Source organism: Bos indicus, chromosome 1 (genome assembly GCF_029378745.1).
Source record: "Bos indicus isolate NIAB-ARS_2022 breed Sahiwal x Tharparkar chromosome 1, NIAB-ARS_B.indTharparkar_mat_pri_1.0, whole genome shotgun sequence".
Taxonomy (NCBI): Eukaryota; Metazoa; Chordata; class Mammalia; order Artiodactyla; family Bovidae; genus Bos; species Bos indicus.
The window spans coordinates 144,673,320-144,694,013 of NC_091760.1; the positions used below are offsets into that span (position 1 = coordinate 144,673,320).

General features: G+C 59.3%; 1 protein-coding gene across 4 annotated transcripts; it reads left to right on the forward strand.

The window, feature by feature from the left end:
• The first annotated feature begins 144 nt into the window (after positions 1-144).
• Positions 145-10,606, forward strand: AIRE (autoimmune regulator). 4 transcript variants are annotated; one of them, XM_070795672.1, is made up of 14 exons: positions 145-487; positions 974-1,148; positions 1,393-1,548; positions 1,916-1,999; positions 2,555-2,668; positions 3,455-3,597; positions 3,762-3,842; positions 4,713-4,828; positions 5,796-5,898; positions 6,422-6,601; positions 7,339-7,460; positions 7,595-7,730; positions 9,261-9,329; positions 10,308-10,606. In XM_070795672.1, the coding sequence occupies exons 1-14, from the start codon at positions 338-340 to the stop codon at positions 10,386-10,388; spliced, it is 1,710 nt and encodes a 569-aa protein (XP_070651773.1). In that variant the 5' UTR covers positions 145-337; the 3' UTR covers positions 10,389-10,606. The 4 variants fall into 4 exon arrangements, with proteins under 4 accessions (XP_070651773.1, XP_070651779.1, XP_070651787.1 ...); XM_070795678.1 differs by having other exon boundaries at positions 4,716-4,828; XM_070795686.1 differs by lacking the exon at positions 6,422-6,601.
• The last annotated feature ends 10,088 nt before the right edge of the window (positions 10,607-20,694 follow it).

The following is a 20,694-nucleotide window of genomic DNA, read 5'->3' on the forward strand; positions in this document are numbered from 1 at the left end:
AGGGCGCTGGCAGGTGGCTGGGACCTTGGGGAACTCAGTCACGGGGAAGTTTCTGGCCCCTGAGGAAGCTGCCTGGGCCCTGATTGGCGGAGCGGCCCTTGCTCTCTCCCAGGAGACGCAGGTATAACAGACTCCGGCCCCGAGGAGGCCGGAGGAAGCTGTCAGGACTCCCTCTCCCCGAGCAGGTGAGCCCGCCCAGGTGTCCCCGGCGCAGGCGGAGCGCAAGGACCAGGAGGCAGACACGGCCCGGACACCCCACAAGGCCAGCGGCGCCCTGAAGCCCCAAGACCCCAGGCGGGGAGAGGGGGCCCCCAGCGCCGCGTCCCCGGACCCCGCGATGGCGGGCGAGACCCGGGCCGGTGGGGACGCGGCGCTGCGCCGCCTGCTGAGGCTGCACCGCACGGAGATCGCGGTGGCCGTGGACAGCGCCTTCCCGCTGCTGCACGCGCTGGCCGACCACGACGTGGTCCCCGAGGAGAAGTTCCAGGTGGGCCGCGACCCAGAGGCGCTACGCGCGGGAGACTTGCCCCAACGCCGGTCCCTGGAGCCGGCAGGGTCTCGGCAGATGCGTTCCATAGGGACCTCCCCCGCCCCGCCCCACTCTCCGCCCTCAACGCCCCTCTGCTCCCCGAAGCCGCAGAGCCAAAGGGTCCCAGCTCCTAACGCCGCAGCCTGACCACGCCCCACCCACCAGCGGAGGGCGTGGTCTCCAGGACAAGTTACTGCGCCCCCAGGACCCTCCCTGCCCTCCCCATTCCGCCTTTAAACTGAGCACAGTCCCGTAAGATGAAGCCCAGGTGGCCCCCCACGTCACCCCAGCACCCCCACGCCATCCCCACACTTGCCCAAGCCTAGGGGATGGACACAGCTGCCTTCCTCGGGGTCAGCATTCGCCCTCCGACCGCGGTGGAGGTAGCAGGAAGTGGGGCCTGGACGCGGCAGGGCAGGGCCCCCACTCCCACCTTTGCTCCAGGAGACCCTGCGCCTGAAGGAGAAGGAGGGCTGTCCACAGGCCTTCCACGCGCTCCTCTCGTGGCTCCTGACCCAGGACACCGGCGCCATCCTGGACTTCTGGAGGGTTCTTTTCAAGGACTACAACCTGGAGAGATACGCCCGGCTGCAGTCCATCCTGGACACCTTCCCCAAAGGTGGGGGGCACCGGAGGCTGGGGTCCTGGCCGGCTTAGCCTCCTTCAGAGGGGTTGGGGCAGCTGGAGTCGGCTTCTGGGCCCCAACTGGACTGTAAGAGGGGAGGGATGGGGTGTTTAGGGAGCCCCTGATGTTGCCTAGACCATCTTGGGTTCTAAGAGACCAAGGGTCAGGCCTCACTTCCCTGAACGAGGCGTCAGTTCTGGGCTTGAGCTCGGCCCTTGGCCCTGCATGTGCCCCGCAGATGTGGACCTCAGCCAGCCCCGGAAGGGGAGGAGGCCCCCGGCTGGTCCCAAGGCCACTGTGCTGCTGCCCAGGCCCCCCACCAAGAGGAAGGCACTCGAGGAGCCGCGGACTGCCCCACCAGCAGCCCCGTCCCCAAGGGGCACCTCCAGTCCAGGTACTCCATTTGAGAAGCTGGTGGGGTCACAGATCCCCTGCGGAGCTCCACACACACCCCCCCAGACTGCACCCCTCCCTGACCACCCCCTCCCAACCAGCTTCGGGAGCATCTGTCCCTCCTACTTGACCAGCCTGGCAGAGGTCTCTCCAGGGACATGGGTGAGCCTGGCAATCCATGCTGCCCCCGAGCCCCCTGGGTAGGCAGACAGGTGTTCTTCCTTTTTCCTGATGTGGACACCAGAGCTGGGTAAAGCAAGGGGATCCACCAGAGTTTGGGAGTCCCCTGCTGGGGCTCTCCCACCTGCCCCTCAGCCTTGGCCCAGCAGAGGAAAGAGGGCCAGGCTGTCGGTTCTCCCCTCACCCAGCCAACACAGGCTCCCAAACCAAGACCAAGCCCGCCAAGAAGCCTGAGAGCAATGCAGAACCACAGCGCCTCCCGCTGGGCAATGGTAAGCCAGGCCCGAGGTCCTGGGGTCAGGGGCCATCCTGGGAGCTGGGACCATGCTGGCCTGGAGTCACCCCACCTGTGCCCATCCGAAATGCCCCGACCGTCAGGGCCAGCTTGGACTCTGCTTCCTCCAGAGAATTCTCCTTGTCCCTTGGCTGGACACAAACTGGGACCCTAGAGACCTCTCGTGGCCAGCTGGTGCCAACCTGTGGGCCAGCTGGTGCCAACCTGTGGGCAGGCCCTGGGGACCCTTCCCCCTCCCAGCACTGTCCAGGGTCATGTCCCAGGGTCCCTGTTCATTCCTGCCTGCTGTCTTCAGCCAGCTCACACCATACACCAGGCCATACCACATACGCGTACACACACACACATCATGGCCATCTCTGCAGTGACAGGCAGGCTGTCTGTCTGTCTGAGTCTGGCCTGCCCTGGGTGGGAAGAAGGAAGGATTCTGTTGCCCAGACCCCTCTGGCTCCCCACTGCCTGTGCTCAGGGGTCTTCACCCAACTGATGACTGTCCCCCCACCCCCGCCCACTTTGATGCTCACTTTCCTAGGAATTCAGACCATGTCCACTTCGGTCCAGAGAGCCATGGCTGTGTCCTCTGGGGACGTCCCAGGAGCCCGTGGGGCCGTGGAGGGGATTCTTATCCAGCAAGTGTTTGAGTCAGGTAGACGGCACTGGGAGAGGCTGCCAGTGCATCCACGTCCCCACGAAGCTCCCTGGAGGCTCCGGAGCAGCTGGGACACGGGCAAGGCAGCTGGCATGCCCTGCTCCCCCAGTGGGTCTGCCGTCTCTGGAGGGGATGGTCTGGGCAGGGGGTACTCTTGGACTCTAAGGGGGACAAGTGCAACCCCCGCCCTGCCTGACATACCACTGCATCACCTCCTTCCTCCACACCCTGTGCTGGGCACCCACAGGGCACTCGAGGACCCTGGGAGCTGATGCAGGCTCCAGTTTCACCAGGCTCCAGGGATGGTCCCTGCAGTAGACTCCTAGGGCTGTTGTGACAAATCGCCACAAACAGGGTGGCTTCAAGCAACTCCAAAACCACCGTGCGGGCAGGACCACGCTTGCCCCTTCACAAGGCTCCACGGCAGAGCTTCCCAGCTCCTGCAGCTCCTGGAGTGGCTGCCCCAACCCTGTGCCCTGGCTTGTGGTGTCATCACTCCAGCCTCTGCCTCCTCCCTGTGTCTCTGCCTTCTCTTCTCAGAAGGACCCTGTCCTTGGACGTAGGGTCCAGTGTGAGCCCATCTTAACATCTACAAAGACCCGACTTCCAGATAAGGTTGCTTCTGAGGTTCCAAGTGGATGTGAATTTGGGAGACACGCTTCCTTCCCCAAGCGAGAACCCCAGCTGTGCCCAGGACCTGGCCCCAGAGCTGACTGGGGGTGGGGTTGGGGGAGGAACAGCACATGTACAGCCTCCCTGCCAGGCCCCCCCATCTCCCCCCAGGTGGCTCCAAGAAGTGCATTCAGGTTGGGGGGGAGTTTTACACACCCAACAAGTTTGAAGACCCCGCTGGGGGAAAGAACAAGACCCGCAGCAGCAGCCTGAAGACCCTGGTCAGAGCCAAGGGGACCCAGGCCCCTGCCCCTGTAAGTACTGCAGGGACCACCCCTGGGGAAGCCTGGCCTTCAGTCCCCTCCCCCAGCACTCAAGGGACAGTGGCGTCACCTTGGGTCAGGACTCTGCTGGGGGCTGGGGTCGGCCCCTCCTGCCTCCTCTGTCCTGTTGCTGATCCGCCCACATATCCCCACAGGGTGGAGGTGACTCCAGGGCTGGCCCACGGGACAGGGCCCCAGCCCCTCCTGCCCTCCCCAGCGAGCCCCAGCTGCACCAGGTAGAGCCTGGAGCATTCCAGGATCTGAGAAGGGAGGGTGGTTTCTGTCACTCGTCCAGGGACTGGGGCATGAGAGCCAAACTTCTGCTCTCAGTGTGGAGTTCTTGATTTTAATTTTTTTTTTTTCCCTGATAATATACAAGTGTAAAAAGTCACATAAGTCAGAGCAGGTGAGTCCTCCTGGGCCCAGGTGCCCACTGTCCCGTGCTCGTAGTTGGGCCCTTAGGTGGGACGGTGGCCCCTGCTGGAAGCCACAGAAGCTCTTGGGTTCCTCGAACTGGTTCTGAACAAGGTGGAACCAGCTCTAGAACCCAACACCTCCACCAGGTGCTCCCAGGAGCCCCGAGGCTGGCGGGGTCCGGGGTGGGGTATTACTATGGTCAGTGTGCTCATCGCTGTGCACATCAGTCCGGCCCTGTCGTCCCAGGCAGGGGAGGGGGACTTCCAAAGAAGATGACGTCCAAGGAGGCACAGTGGGCGCATCCAGCCAAGGGTGCCAGCAAGCCTCAGGTGGAGGGGACATCGGGTGCCCAAGGCCAAGGGGAACACTGCTGGGGCTGCCCTCCACTGCCCTGTGAGGAAGGGGCTGCATGGGGATGGGCCTGCAGCCTCAGGGCCCTGGAGCACAGGCACCCATGGGAAGCCAGACTTTCTTAAAGACTGTTCTCTCTTCCCAAGAGAGGGTGTTGGGGGCTAGAGTCTGAGAGATGGTGGGGTCGTGGGGCACCCCAGGGAGCAGGCAGTCAGGGCAGGATTTCAGTTGGGAGTGGGCCAGGGGACTTGGGTGTCCCTGGGGGACTACTGTGGGGGTGGGGTCTCTGGGAGGGCCGCCCCATCCTGGGTCTTCCAGACGCACGTGTCTCTTGTCAGAAGAATGAGGACGAGTGTGCGGCCTGCCGGGATGGCGGGGAACTGCTCTGTTGTGATGGCTGCCCCCGTGCCTTCCACCTGGCCTGCCTGACCCCGCCACTCAGCGAGATCCCCAGGTGAGCCTCTGCCCCCCCCTTCCTCCCCCACCCCCCGCCCAGAAATCCCATCGCTCGACCAGTGGATGGTGAGGCCAGCCCAGGAGGGGCCTTGGTTCAGGTCTCTGGGTGGTGGGTCTGGGGCCTGGGATCTTCCCACCCCACCTCCCTGCATGGCCATACTGTCCCTCCAGTCTGGCCTATGGGGCCCTGAGACCCAAGGCAAGGAGGTCAGCTCCCCTGAGCAGCTGACCCCGAATCCTAAGCAGAGTCTGGCTCCAAGTCAGGTTGGGAAGTATGGAGGCCATAGAGCTGCTCCCCAAGGGCCAGGGGGTTCCCCATCCTCTGCCTGGCGCAAGGTCCCCTGTCCTGGCCCACAGGGAGAGCGCTTCCCTCTGCCACCAGCTCGCATAGGTCAGGGCAGCCCGGTCTGTGGGGAGGACCATGGGGTTGGCATTCTCCACCTGGCCCTGCCCCACTCATCACATGACCTTGAGCAGGTCACATCTCTAGCCAGGGTCATCCCTCGGCTCCGCTAAACACTGCCCTTCCATTCTCTTCCTTCCTGCCCCTGACCGGCTCCCTTTCTGCTGGACACCGTCCCCCCAAGGAATTGGGGGAGGGTCCCAAGCGTGTACCTACACCAGCCTCGGAGGTCATGCCTGCTAGGCAGGGTCCATGGGAGCCAATACAGGCATGGGCCACTGCCGGTTCCCAGGCGTCAGGACTTCTCGGGGCTCATCCGAGAAGCACTCAGGGGACGTGCCATGCTGGTGAAGGCCATCCCACCAGGGCTAGCGATCCTGGCCCCCCAGGCTCTCCTGCTGACGAGTGGGCAGGCCCTTCCCCTGGTCTCCACCCAGGGTTCCCCCTCTGGGGACCATGAGGGTGGGTGACCTGGAGGAGCTCTCAGGCCTCCCCTGCGCTGCCGGTATGGGAGTCTACTGTCCCCTCTGTCCTGCCCCGCATGTCCCCGGCCGGTGACCAGCGGGACCTGGAGGTGCTCCAACTGCGTCCAGGGAACAACAGCCCAGCGGGACCTGCCCCGGGCAGAGCAGCCCCGGCCCCAGGAGCTGCCTGCAGAGACTCCGGTATGCCCAGACCATTCTCGGCCCCTCTGTCTACTTGCTCCTTGCCTCCTGGCCACTCTTGTGGGTCGGACCTGCCCCAGCCATGAAGCCATGCCCCCCTACGCTGGCCTGGCCCCATCAGTCTGACTTTATTCTTCCTGTGGGGCCATGGGGGTGCAGCCCACTGGGAAGTGGCCCTTATGAGGACTGGTTGCTCAGTACGCTGATTCTGGGCCCTCAGCTGCTAGCAGACACAGGGGACACATCTCGATCACAGATAACATTCTCCAAAACGCAGTGAGCGTTCTGTCGCCACAAAGGCATGAAGGATGTGACACGCGCCCCAGAGTGTTTACTCTGACAGCCTCCAAGGGCCACGGGGCACTGCCTTCTGGTGGGGAGAGGGCCAGGGGCCACAGACCCAGGAACCGTGCCTCGACTTTTCCCACCCAGTGTGGGCCCCAGGCTCCCCATGCTCATGAACCCCGGATGGTTCTAGGCAAGCCCCCTGCAGCCCCTCTGAGAGCTGACCCTCTGCTTCCAGGCCTTCCTGGGTCTGAGGTCAGGGGAAGAGGCGAGGGCACTCTCCACGGGGCTGCCCCCTGGGACGGATGCTGCGGTCACCTACAAGCACCTGCTGGCCCCGCCCTCTGTAGCGCCCCTGCCCGTGCTCGACCCCTCTGCCTTGCGCCCCCTACTGTGCGTGGGCCCTGAGGGGCAGCAGGTGAGGGGGTGCTGGGGTCAGGGAGCCCAGGGTCCACTGGGGCAGCCAGGCGAGCCTGAAATAGGACAGTCGCGGGGGTTAAGGAGGTAGGAGTCAGACAAAGGTGGGTGTGGAGCTTTCAGGAGCAGCCAGGCCGGCCATGGGGAGGGCAGGTGGGAGGAGGCTGAAGGGAGGTGCAGAGGTTGTGGGGGCTGTGAGATTACCCAGAACAAGGTGGGGGCTCTTGGGAGAGGGTGGGGGGAAGGGGGCTCCTGGAGGGATTCCAGCCAGGGTGACCATTCTCTCCTTGCTCTTGAAACCGAGCGCCATCCGCCCCCCGCCCCTCTACGCCCATCCACCCCACCAGGGCAGAACAATAAAGCAGGTAGTTCGCAGTCTACCTGGGACCTGGGTAGTCCCAGGTCTCCCAGTCCCTCCTGCATCCTCTGGAGCCCGGCCTCCGGGGACCTCTTGACCAGCCCTGGAGGGGGCCTGGGCCCACCAAGGAGGATGTAGATCGGGCACCTGGTTTTTCCAGGCCGCAGCCCAAAGGTGCTGGAGTGCCCTTGACCTGTCCTGGTCTGGATCTCGGGCCCGCTCCCCTACCCCGTGCGCCCCTCCGAGCCGTTCGGCCCCGGCGGGGTCCGGGCGGTCCTGAACTCGAGACGCTCAGGCCACCGCCACTTCCCCATCCCCCCTACCCCACCCCTGCCTCGCCCGGGCCCTCGGTCACCCCGCCGTGGTCTGTCGGTCCACAGGGCCCGGTGCCCGGCGCGCGCTGCGGGGTGTGCGGGGACGGCGCGGACGCGCTGCGATGCGCACACTGCGCGGCCGCCTTCCACTGGCGCTGCCACTTCCCCGGCTGCGCCACTCGGCCGGGGTGAGTGCGGGGCTCGGGAGGGGGAGGGGGAGGGCCGGCACCCCCCACCAAGACTCTTCGAGACCTGGGTCCCCAGAGGGCGCTCCCAGCCTGGCCCCAACCGGGCAGCCCGAAGCCTCTCCTCCGCTCGCCAGGGCCGCCCTGCGCTGCAGAGCCTGCTCCGGAGACACCGCCCCGGCCCCTGGGGAGGGGGCGCCTGCCGCGAGCCCCGCCCGCCCGGCTCCCGCGACCCCCAAGCTCACCGCCGGCGCCGTCGGCCCCGGGGCGCAGGTGAGGGGAGGGACGCTGGGGGCTGGGGGTGGTGGGCACATCGCCAGGGGAAGCCCTGGGGCCAGCTTCCCAGTGAGCACCAAACCACCTGACGGTTATGTATGTATGATATTTTTATTTAAATCGATTCTTGTTTAACTTAAATCTACCTAAAAAGGAAACCCTCCTGGGACTTCCCTGGTGGTCCAGTGGACTGGCTGTGGAAACTAAGACCTAACACAGCCAAATAAATACTTTTTTTAAAAAAAAAAGGAAACCCTCCTAAGCAACAGTGGCTGTGAAGTCATTGGTTGGTTGCAGGCCTGGCTCACGGTTAACCCAGTCTCAGGGCTCCCCTAACCCCCAGCACCCTACCCCCAGCTTCCCTGAGCTCATCCCCGACCCCCGACCCCCACCCCCCCCAACCCCTGCCAGGAGCGCCATCCTGGGTTGGGGGTGGGGCGGGGAGAGCAGGAAGGAGGCTCCCCACCAGGAATGAGCAAGCAGGCACACACAGGTGAGCAGTGTGACTCCCCCCCACCCCCCTCCCGTGTCATCTCCACAGTCCTCCAGCAGCCTGGGACCCTGGGACCTTGGGAGGAGTAACCCTAACCTCATTGAAACTTACTTCCCAGGGCTCCCTCAAAACCTGGGGATCCCCCACCACCACCACCAGTTTCTCCTGTTCAGAAGCCTCCAGACCCCAGCAGGGACTTCCTAACCCCATCCCTGCCCCGGAAGAACCCTTGGAGGTCCCCGGGTGGTGATGGAAGAACCCTTGGAGGTCCCCGGGTGGTGATGTCCTACCCGTGTCCATGGTCCATCCCACCTCCCAGCCCCGCCTCCATCTCTTCCCTCCTTACACTCTGTGGGTGACTGGGCTCTGGGACACTGGGCACAGAGGGCCCCCACCTGCTGGTGCCCTGTTCCTTCTGGAAGTCTCGCCTCACCCCCAGCCGTCTGCTGTCCATGCTGAGCCACACCAGGCTGGTGGCCCCTCCAGGGGCCAGAACAAGTGGCTGTTTGCAGCTGCAAACCCGGCATTGTCTTATGGTTCCACTTAGTATGGCCTGTCCCCCTCCTAACCTGTGATAGGGGAGTGTGCCTCATCTGCTCTGGCCCCTCACCCAGGAGCAGGGCAGGGAACGCATGACTGTTGGGTCACTGAAGGGCTGGCTTGGGATCAGACCCTTCCTCTCTGGGCCTCAGGATTCTCATTGGTGACAGGAATCCTCCCAGCTGCTCCTTCCCCCAGAACTGTGGAGGCAGGCAGGCCCCCGGGGCCTTGGGCAGCCACTTCAGAGGGGTGGCAGGGCCCTCGGTGGGCAGCCCCCACCTCACTCATGCCCACTCCATCTCTGCCCCGCCCCCAGGAGCTGGATGTTAGAAATCAGTTCCCAGGGTCCCACCTGGAGAAGTACACAGCAACCGCTCCCTTGGCATGGCCACTGCCCCCAGCCCTGCCCCCTCTGTAGAGAGTCCTGCTTCTGTGGTGATGACCCCAGCAGGGGTGTGGAAGTTGGGTTGACTTCCTATCTTTCTGGGATCCAGGTGGGGGATGATTCTGCTGGTCATGAGCCGGTTCTACACAGGGACGACCTGGAGTCCCTCCTGAGTGAGGTAACACGTCACCCAGCCCCCTCCTCCTCCCCTCCTCCCCTTTCTCCACGGCCTCTGAAGCAGTCAGCACCCCTGTTCCGGGCCCATGGCATTCCATGGGCCCCCACTGCCAGATGGCGCTGGCACCTCCGTGCACAAACAAGCCAGAGGGGGCCCGGAGCTGCCTCCTTCCCAGCCTCCCTGGAGGTCCCAGGCCTGGGACCTGAAGGGCTGGTGGTGCAGAATCTGGCACCAGGGCCGCTGAAGCCTGACATGGAGGTCGAGACTTTCCCCAGGTGTGGGTGGGGGCTGGGCACTCTGGACCCTGCAGATCCCTCACTCACTGCTCTCAACGCAGGCTTCTCTACCTGATGATGAGCAGCTAGAATAACTGGGAAGAAAAGGTGGCTTTTAGGAAAGGTCAAATTTCTCCAGCCACCCCCAGGCCTCAGGTGGCCAGCGTGTGTTCTCTTCAGGACCCTGGTGTGGCACTTGGGGATCCCAGCTGACCATGGAGGCCCTGCCTTATGTGATGGGCTGGGCACGGGCAGGTCCCAGACACTACAGGTGTCCTTAGAGAGCCCAGGGCCCCAGGAGGCAGGGGGCAGACGCACAGGCCCTTCTGGAGCAGATCACCTTGTTCTGTTGGAATATTGGGCGTTCCTGCGGCTCCCCGAGTCCTGCTGGAGCACCAGGCAGGCCCTGCAAAGAGCTGGGTGGAGGGAGGGAAGGAGCTGGCTCTGCTGGTCACCTGGGAAGAAGCCACGAGGAGCCAAACAGCCGTGGTGGCCATGCCCAGGCATAAGGGATGCTTGGAGGAGTGGACGTGTACGGTGGGGCCTCAGGCCTCAACATCCTCACCTCTGAGTAGGACAGCTGGGTCAGATGTTGATGACTCAGGCGGCCCTGAAGGCCAGAGCAGATGGGTTGTGGGCCAGGCAGGCACACTTGCCCGCTGAGGCTCCAGCCAGGCCCTGAGCCCGCTCTCTGCTTCCGCAGCACTCCTTTGACGGCATTCTGCAGTGGGCCATCCAGAGCATGTCCCGCCCGCTGGCCGAGGCGCCCACCTTCCCCTCCTGATCTGGATGCCGGGCTGACCCAGACTGGGCTGCAGGCAGCATGGAAGGGGGAGGGGAGGCACCTGTGGACTCTGCCGGAGCAGACTTCACACTTGCGACCACCAGCTCTGAAAGGAATCAAGGGGAAGGTTAGGGCCAGGATCTGAGATGTTCCACATGCCATCAACACTCAGCTGATCAGCACCCTGTCTGAAAGTAAAGTCACTTCTGTGTACTCGACGTGACTTCTGGTGCAGTGTGTTTGTTTTGGAGGGTCTGTTTCTGGTGCCCATCGTGCAGGCTGAGCTGGCTGTGTCAGAAAGAGGGTAGTAGAATGCCGCTGGGAGCAGGAGTCTCTCTGCTCCCCCTCTGCAGGAGCCCCTGGCACAGCCCCTGCCCCACTGGTCTGGCTCTGCCCACCTCTGCCTGCCCCCTGCCCCCAGCCTGCTTCTACCACCTCTGCCCTCAAAGGGCCCAGCCCATCCCCACCTCAGGGTCTTTGCACGGGCTGCTCCCTCTGCTCAGGGTTCCCCTTGGTACTTGGCCTGTCTCTTTTCTCACCCGTGGGAGGTCTCAGCTCCAAAACCACCTCCTCATTCTTTCATTCAGAGGGTCATTTATTCAGGAAACCCTTACTGTGACTCTTCTGTAGGCTGAGCACTAGGGGACATTCTGGTGGCAGGTCGTTCACAAGAGGAGGGTGACCTTAGAAGCAGGACACAAGACAGGGCCAGGGGGCCAGCGGGCCAGCGTGTGCAGGGGAGGGACCGGGAGCCGGTGCATCTGGGACAGACACCAGGTCAGGGGTGGCGGTGCTGTGGGCTGTGGGGGACAGCACGGTGCTTATCCTGCTCACCACACCTGCCACCGGAAGAGAGCCCGTCAGAATGGAGATCTTTCCTGGTGGTCTCTGTCTCCCCTCTACAGCAGCCCCTGGGGACCTGGGACTCTGTCTAGTTCTCAGCCACATTTGTCCCCAGGCCCTGGCACAGCTTCTGGGTCACTGCTGCTGCAAGGAGATGGCAGGGCTGTCATACCTCTCACCTGCAGGGACCCCTCGGTAGAAGCCCTGATGGGGGTCAGAGCCCTGGGGAGGAAGGGGGTGGCTGCAGGCCTGCTGTGCCCTGTGAATAGGGGGCAGCAGTGGATGTGTGTGGACTTGGGACTCGTGGGTTGTGTCGCCACCCAGGGTTGGGCAGGCAGGGAGCATTCTGCCTATCTAACAGGAATGGGGGTCCCAGCACGGGACTCACAACCTTTGGACTTTGGGGGGTCTAGTGGCTCACTGAGCCCCTCCGGAGCCCCTCTGTCCTGGGCACACATTAGGGGTGGGGCTGGGAGTAGCTGACCTGGGACAGCGCTGGGGAGGGGCTGGCAGACACCCTCCGCTGTAGGGGGTAACCGCCCCAGGTCACAGGGTGAAGTTGTTTATTCAAACAGGGACCCACTGAGGAGGACACCAGTATCACATGAGCGAGTGGGCAGCTGTTCCAGGGCAGCCAGGCTAGGCGGGCAGCAGAGGGACAGATGGCAGTGGACAGTGATGCCAGGCCGTGGCCACATGTGGAGCAGCCCAGTTGGAGACTGGATCACATTTGTGGACAGGGAAAGACCCAGTGGAGGGAGGGACTAGAGACCAGGCTTGGGTGGCTGATGGGGGGAGGAGTGAGCAGGGCCCGTGGGGGCATGGAATGGACCAGGGGTGTGATGGAGCGAGGGCTTTCTGACTAGTAGGGGGGCCCTGCTTGTCTGAGAGCTGTCTCTTCCCCATGGAGCCCAGCTGCTGTCCCTGCCCTGTCCCCCACCCATAGGATGAAGCAGGGCTGGATGAAGGCTGCAAAAGCCAGTGGGGGTGGCATGGTGGGGGTGGCACGGTGGGGGTGGCACCGTGAGTTTGACACCATGGGGACAGTGGCAGTGGTGGAGGGGCATGTCAGGGAACTGACCAGGGTGGACCCAGATGTCACAGACACCCTGCCCATCATTGTCCACATCCTCCAAGGACCCCCACGGCTGCTGAGCACAGCCGTGACCAGCCCTCCTCTCAGCCTACTGCAGCGCCCCCGCCACTGGGTCTCATCCTGGGCTCTGGACACCCCCGCCTCATCAGAATCCCTCTGTGGAAAGGTCCATGAACACCCTCCCTTGGGAGCTTAGTGCTCCCATTGGTGGCCCGGTGGCCTCCACTGCACCCGAGTCACTTTCCTCAAGTTCAGGAAATGTCACTCCGAACTTGACCAGGGGGTGGGGTGCGGTGAGGGGCACACAGCAATCCCGAGTGTCATCTGTCTGTCCGTCCATGGTGTGCTTGTGGGAAGGAGGAGGTGGGGAGGGGCCATTCCTGCTGTCAGGAGCCTGGGTTGGTGGCATTGTGTTCGTACAGTGGGTTATGCTTAGAGGACAGGAGAGAACGACTGTCGGGAGTGGGCCCTGGCCTTCTGCAGCCCCTGTGCTTTGCTCCTCAGGGGCTGCTGTCCATCTGCTGCTCCTGTCCATCTTCCTGTGGGGCTGGAAGTTGGTCTTGCTCATCTGGCAGTGAGTGGCGGCCGGCTACATAACCCCCTGCAGCATGTGTCTGTCCAGCGGGTGGGCGGCACCGGCCAGCGGCTACATTTGTACATCCTGTTCCTGGACTCCTTTCCTGGGCAACTTTGACAAAGTGCCACAGACCAGGCAGCTCAGACAATCCTGGCCTCTGACCTTGACCTCTGTCTTTGATCCTTACAAGTCCAAGTCAGTTTGGGGGAACCCCCTCCCTTGGACTCTGAGCTCTCTGAACATCTGATCTGTTTCTCTTCTTCAGCCTTCATACTGATCACCTGCCCTCAGTAAGGGCCCTGTCGAGGGGCTTAGCCATATCCCCAGGCCCCAGTGTTTGCTCTTCGAAATCTCCATCCACTGGCCCCACCTTGCTCCTTGGCTGTAAACCCCCACTTTCCAGGTTGTATTAGGAGTTGAGCTCGACCTCTCTCCCCTCCTGCAAACCCCACTGCAGGGGTCCCCCCGCCCCCGCAAGAGTAGTCCCTTGCATGCCAAGTCACTTCAGTCCTGTCCGACTCTGCAACTTCACGGACTGTAGCCCGTCAGGCTCCCCAGTCCATGGCATTCTCCAGGCAAGAATACTGGAGTAGGTTTCCATTTTCTCTCCAGGGGATCTTCCTGACGCAGGGATCGAACCTGCCTCTCTTGTGTCTCCTACTTTGGCAGGTGGGTTCTTTACCACTAGCGCCACTTGGGAAGGCCCTTAGCACCTTAGCGAGTGTCATGGGCTCCTTTTTCTTTAACATGGGCAGGATTTGGCCACGACATTGCTCTTTTCATCCACACGAGGCTGTCAGAGGTCTTGCTGACCCACCCTTGGTTGGAGGCTCAGCTGTCACTGTTCAGGAATTGTTAACGATCTGTGAACAAGGAGTCTGAATTTCATGTTGTGCTGGGCCCTGGACGGGGTCAGGGGTCACTGCCAACAAGTGGTGAAGAGCCTGGTGCAGGTGGACACATCGGGGCTTGGTGGGCTTGGGAGAAGACAGTGCTCTGGACAGTGAGACTCAAGATAAACATGTGGGCTGAGCTCTTGGCTCGTGGGCTGAACTGGACTGGACGCAACCTCTGTCACCCCCTGTGCCCTGAGCTCCATCATCTGATGTCACCCTGGAGCTCCCAGGACAGTTGTCTCACCTCCATTGATTCTCTAGGGACTTGGAGGCCATCTGGGAGCTGAATGGCCGCACTGAAGGTGGGGGTCTCATGGGGTCCTGGGGACAGGTGCTAGTGGGGCCCAGGTCCCGGGGGTCTCTGATGGCCACTTGGTTTCCACCTGCAGCTTCTGCAGCCTGGCTCTAACCGGATAACAGATGTCCACAGCAATGCACTCCATGCAGCGCCACTGAAGCCCCCCAGCCCTCCAACAGAGACCACCCACTACAGGACGCCCCTCCTGAGCACCATGCACCCCAGTCTCAGGGAAGCCCTTTGTTCTCACCATGGCCTTGTCTCCACACCTTCAGGGCATAGGCCCCTTTGTCTGGTCACTTGCTCTCTGACCATCCCCTCCAGACTGTGTGTGCCAGGAGCAGGTCTGCACAGAGCCCAGGCTGGTCAGTGCTCAGAGTGAGTGAATCCAACTCTGAAAATGAACTAAATGTTCAGTATCCATGGAGAAACAATGTCAGAGGTTGGGATGCTGTCCAGACAATAAGAATGATAAACACAAGCCCAGTAGGTGAACTGAGGTGTATTAAATTATATTTAAAATTAGAGATACCAAGGGAACATTTCATGCAAAGATGGGCTCAATAATGGACAGAAATGGTATGGACCTAACAGAAGCAGAAGATATTAAGAAGGGGTGGCAAGAATACATGCAAGAAATATACAAAAAAGATCTTCACGACCCAGATAATCACGATGGTTTGATCACTGACCTAGAGCCAGATATCCTGGAATGTGAAGTCAAGTGGGTCTTAGAAAGCATCACTACGACCAAAACTAGTGGAGGTGCTGGAATTCCAGTTGAGCTCTTTCAAATCGTGAAAGACGATGCTGTTAAAGTGCTGCATTCAATATGCCAGCAAATTTGGAAAACTCAGCAGTGGCCACAGGACTGGAAAAGGTAAGTTTTCCTTCCAATCCCAAAGAAAGGCAATGCCAAAGAATGTTCAAACTACTGCACAATCGCACTCATCTCACAAGCTAGTAAAGTAATGCTCAAAATTCTCCAAGCCAGGCTTCAGCAATACGTGAACCGTGAACTTCCTGATGTTCAAGCTGGTTTTAGAAAAGGCAGAGGAACCAGATATCAAATTGCCAACATCCGCTGGATCATTGAAAAAGCAAGAGAGTTCCAGAAAAACATCTATTTCTGCTTTATTGACTATGCCAAAGCCTTTGACTGTGTGGATCACAATAAACTGTGGAAAATTCTGAAAGAGATGGGAATACCAGACCACCTGACCTGCCTCTTAAGAAACCTGTATGTGGGTCAGGAAGCAACAGTTAGAACTGGACATGGAACAACAAACTGGTTCCAAATAGGAAAAGGAGTACATCAAGGCTGTATATTGTCACCCTGCTTATTTAACTTATATTCAGAGTACATCATGAGAAACGCTGGGCTGGAAGAAGCACAAGCTGGAATCAAGATTGCCAGGAGAAATATCAATAACCTCAGATATGCAGATGACACCACCCTTATGACAGAAAGTGAAGAGGAACTAAAAAGCCTCTTGATGAAAATGAAACAGGAGAGTGAAAAAGTTGGCTTAAAGCTCAACATTCAGAAAACTAAGATCATGGCATCCTGTCCCATCACTTCATGGGAAATAGATGGGGAAACAGTGGAAACAGTGTCAGACTTTTTTTAAGTGGGGTGGGGGGCTACAAAATCACTGCAGATGGTGATTTCAGCCATGAAATTAAAAGACGCTTACTCGTTGGAAGGAAAGTTACAACCAACCTAGACAGCATATTCAAAAGCAGAGACATTACTTTGCCAACAAATGTCCGTCTAGTCAAGGCTATGGTTTTTCCAGTGGTCATGTATGGATGTGAGAGTTGGACTGTGAAGAAAGCTGAGTGCCGAAGAATTGATGGTTTTGAACTGTGGTGTTGGAGAAGACTCTTGAGTCCCTTGGACTGCAAGGAGATCCAACCAGTCCATTCTAAAGGAGATCAGTTCTGGGTGGTCATTGGAAGGACTGATGCTGAAGCTAAAAGTGTAATACTTTGGCAACCTCATGCGAAGAGTTGACTCACTGGAAAAGACTCTGATGCTGGGAGGGATTGGGGGCAGGAGGAGAAGGGGATGACAGAGAATGAGATGGCTGGATGGCATCACTGACTCAATGGACTTGAGTTTGAGTGAACTCTGGGAGTTGGTGATGGACAGGGAGGCCTGGCGTGCTGCAATTCATGGGGTCGCAAAGAGTCAGACATGACTGAGCGACTGAACTGAACTGGACTGATAAATATAAAATTTATGCATACACATATATAATGAAAGTGAAAATGAAGTTGCTCAGTTGCAGCTGACTCTTTGCAACCCCATGGACTGTAGCCTGCCAGGCTCCTCTGTCCATGGGGTTTCTCCAGACAAGAATACTGGAGAGGGTTGCCATTTCCTTCTCCAGGGGATCTTCCCTACCCAGGGATCAAACCCAGGTCTCCCACATTGCAGGCAGACTCTTCACGCTCTGAGCCACCAGGGAATATATATATATAGAGAGAGAGCTTCCCAGGTGGTGCTAGTGGTAAAGAATCTGCCTGCCAGTGCAGGAGATCCAAGAGATGTGAGCTTGATCCTTGAGTCTGGAAGATCTGCTAAAGTAGGAAATGGCAACCCACTCCAGTATTCTTGCCCAGAAAATTGCATGGACAGAGGAGCCTGGCGGGCTACAGTCCATGGGGTTGCAAAGAGTCAGACAAAACTGAGCGACTAAGCACAGCACAGCACAGCACCAGCATTCTTTGTCAAACTACCTCCCTCTTTATATGCATATATATATATATATATATACACATACATAATGTGTGTGTCTATGTATTTAGAGTGTCGTCTGTTCAGCTAACTAGCTACAGATTATGTACAGTTGATCCTTGAACAACTCAGTGGAAAATCTGAGCATAGCTTTTGACTTCCTTAAAACTTAATTACTACTGTAGATCAGAAGTCTTACCAATCATATAAGCAGTTGGTTAATTTGTATTTTGTATGTCGTACATATGCCTATATATACTTATGCATTCATACATGCCCTTTCCTTATTTTTTTCTATTTCTAGGCTACATGGTTCTGCTAGTTTTTTTAAATGTCAAAAATCTCCAAAAAAGTTTTCCAATATATTTATTGAAAAAAATCTGCATATAGGTGGATTAAATTGATGTTTTCAAGGGTCACCTGTATATACACGTACATTTAAAAAGTGTATATTTATACAGAGATAGACAGGATATATATGAAAAGACACTACGCCTATGCTTAGTCGCTCAGTCGTGTTTGACTCTTTGCGACCCTGTGGACTGTAGCCTGCCAGGCTCCTCTGTCCATGGGATTCTCCAGGCAAGAATAGTGGAGTGGGTTGACATGCCCTCCTCCAGGGGATCTTCCCAACCCATGGATCAAACTCAGGTCTCCTGTATAGCCGGTGGATTCTTTACCATCTGAGCCACCAGGGAAGCCCCCCGCCCCCCCCAAAAGATACTATATGTATGTATTTATTTTTCCCACCACTAAGTCAAATTCTTTACTTCTTTGCTTCCCATTAGTGATGGCTAAATGGAGGGAGGAGAGGGAAAGAAGAGGAAGACAGACAGACGGAGGTGATGGGAAGGGAGGGGACAGTAAACCACTGTTCTGTGAAGTCTCAGGAGGCCAGTGCTCAGGGTAAGAAAGAGACCTGGAGAACTGTCCGCAGCTGCAGGGAGCATCGCGGTTTCCTTCTGTGCATAAGTCCTTGGGGGGTACCAGGCTGCAGGCAGGCAGGGAGGGAGTCCCTTCGCCCGGGCCGATCACTCACCCTCGTAGCCACACTGGTGCACCGGTGGACTTCGCACTTTATTGCCTCTGCCGTGCACTTGGCCCAGGCTTCACCGCTCCGTGTTAATACCTCATCTTTCGTCTTCTACTTCTTGGCTACTCCTCCCAGATTAAAAAAAATTTTTTTGACGTGTACACACTGCTATATTATATTTTTGGCCGTGCTAGGTCTTTGCGGCTGCATGCAGGCTTTCTCTAGTTGCGTTGAGCGGGGGCTACTCTCTGGTTGAGGTGTGCGGGCTTCTCATTGTGGTGGCTTCTCTTGTTGCCGAGCACGGGCTCTGGGGCGAGCAGGCTTCCGTAGCTGCAGCCTCAGGGGCCCAGTGGTTGTGGCATATGGCCATAGCTGCTCCTCGGCCTGTGGGATCTTCCTGGACCAGGGATCGAACCCCTGCCTCCTGCATTGGCAGGTGGACTCTCATCCACTGCGCCACCAGGGACGTCCGCTCTTCCTGTCTTGAGGGCTAGTTTGTTCCCACGAAGCTGAGTGTGGGGCCCCGGCCGCACTTCCTTTTCGGATCCCCAGGCCTGTTGGTGGTGGTAGGCTGTTCTGGTTGCTGCTGTGGGCCTGGGCGGCCCCTCCGGCCTCTGCCACTATTCCTCCACCTTCCGAGTGAACAACTCCGGGAAGCTGAAGTTGCTGGAGAGCAAGTTCACGCCCCCCAACACGGGGCTCGAACCAGCACCAGACACTTCATCATCCCTGCTCTTGGTCAGTGTCCGGGTCCCGACTCAGCCCTGTTGCCTCCCAGCCCGGAGGCCCAGAGTATATGTATTTAGATGTGTGTATGTATGTGTGTACATATGTGCATAGATATGTGTGTGTATAGAGGGAAATGCTGGAAGATGAAACTGAAAAGGTGGAGACAGTTGTGTGAAAATGGGAGTATAGATGATTTTTCCTTTGTAAACTATCCTGTCACCCTGAATAATTTTTAGGTAACTTTAAAAGTACGACTTACAAAAGGCACAGCCGCTCCCCGTGTGTCCTCGCGTCCTGACCTACATGGGCTGGTGCTACAGGTGGCCAGGCTGTGCTCTCTGTGACTGGGTAGTGCCCCCCACCCCCACCCCCGCCCTGAGCCCAGGCTGCCCAGCTCCGGCTCCACGGATCCCTGTCCAGTGGATGCATGAAAGCCAAGGGCTTCCTCCTCCCACGTGTTGAAGGGCAGCACTCTCTCCTGTGGAGGCAGAGCTCCTGGGGCCTTGTTCCCTGTGAACAGCTGTCATCCCAGGGCAGTGGACATCACTTTAGGGGGGTGATCGAGGGCAGCCCTGGGATGCGACAGGAGGAGCAGCTGTGCTGCCAGAGCAAAAGGGGCACCTGGGAGGGCAGAGAGACCTGGGGAAGAGGATCTCCAGCCCTGGCTGCCCCTCCATTCCGCAACCCCCTCCCTCAGTCCCACCCATGCCCAAACTCTCCTGCTGAACCACCCCCCAACCCCAGACACCTCACAGACGGGTCCCCTCTCTACTGGAATAGCCATCACTGCTCTGGCCCCTAGACACTCCCCTCCTTCCATCTTCCACCCAGAGTCATTTTCCTGAAGTGTGGACACTGTCCTGAATGGACCCTTGGAGGGAGAGGGGCTGGAGAGAGGGGCTTGGGACCATCTTACTGCTCTCTCAACCCAGGGGCACGCTTGGATCCTCCACAGCAAAATGGAAGAGCAAGCCAACAAAACCCAGACCACAGACCTTTGAGGCTCTCCCTAGATGCCCAGGGATGATCGGAACACTTACTCTGCTCCAGCCAGGTCTGCCCTGCCTCCCTGCCTGGAGGAGCCAACCTGAGCGTTCACAGTCAATGACCTCACACCTCCCCAGGGCAGTGACCCCCTCACCTCCTGGAGCAGCACCCCTCTCACCTCCCAGGGCAGCGGCCCCTCCTTCTGGGGAAGACACCCCAACCTCGCCAGGACAGTGCCCCCACCAACTCCCCAGGGCAGTGCCCCCTCATCTCCCAGGGCAGTGCTCCCCAGTGCCCCTCTCCACCTTCTGGAGTAGTGCCCTCTCCACCTCCCTGGGGCAGTGACCCCCTCATCTCCAGGGGCATGCCCCCCACCTTCTGGGGCAGACCCCCCACACCTCTCCAGGGCAGTGCCCCCCCACCTTCCCAGGCAGAGGCCCCTCCCCACCTCTCTTTCCAACTCGGTACCTCATGTTCAGCACCTGTGTGACCTGGGCCCACAGACCATGAGCCTGGAGCAGGCAGACAAGGCTTGTGGTGGGAGCCTCAGGTGTCTCCGTGGTTGATGGGCCAGGATCTGGGGGTGCGGACAACCAGTCTGGGCCAGTTCAAGACCAGTGACCTGGCCTCCTGAGGGCAGGGGTCCAGTCTGTTCTGGTGACTGGCTGGATCCCCACCCTGGGGGGAAGAGCTGGACCAGGGGAGGGGCTTCGTGGCTCCCGCTGTCCTGACCCATGAAAGTGCTGCCTGGGGTGCAAGGTTTCCAAGGGTCCAGCTAACATTTCCTGTAACCGGATAGGTGAACGAATGAACGCTGGCCGGTTTTCCTCTTAATTCTTCGTGACTTAGTCTTGCTCCCCTCCAAGTGGGGGCGTAGGACTCTCTTGACTCCTGCAATGAACAAACTTGAAACAGACGGGCGCCCAGAATTACAAATTCCTGTGAGAAGCAGGGCAGGCAGCGATTAGCAAAAGGACACGTGGGGCTTCCCTCAGGTCCGGTCAGCGTGCTAGACCAGCTTTGCCGCAGGTGGTGACCAACAGATCTGGACGGCCACCGTCCGCCCCCCTCAATGAACGCGCTCCGTGTCAGACTGAACAGGTT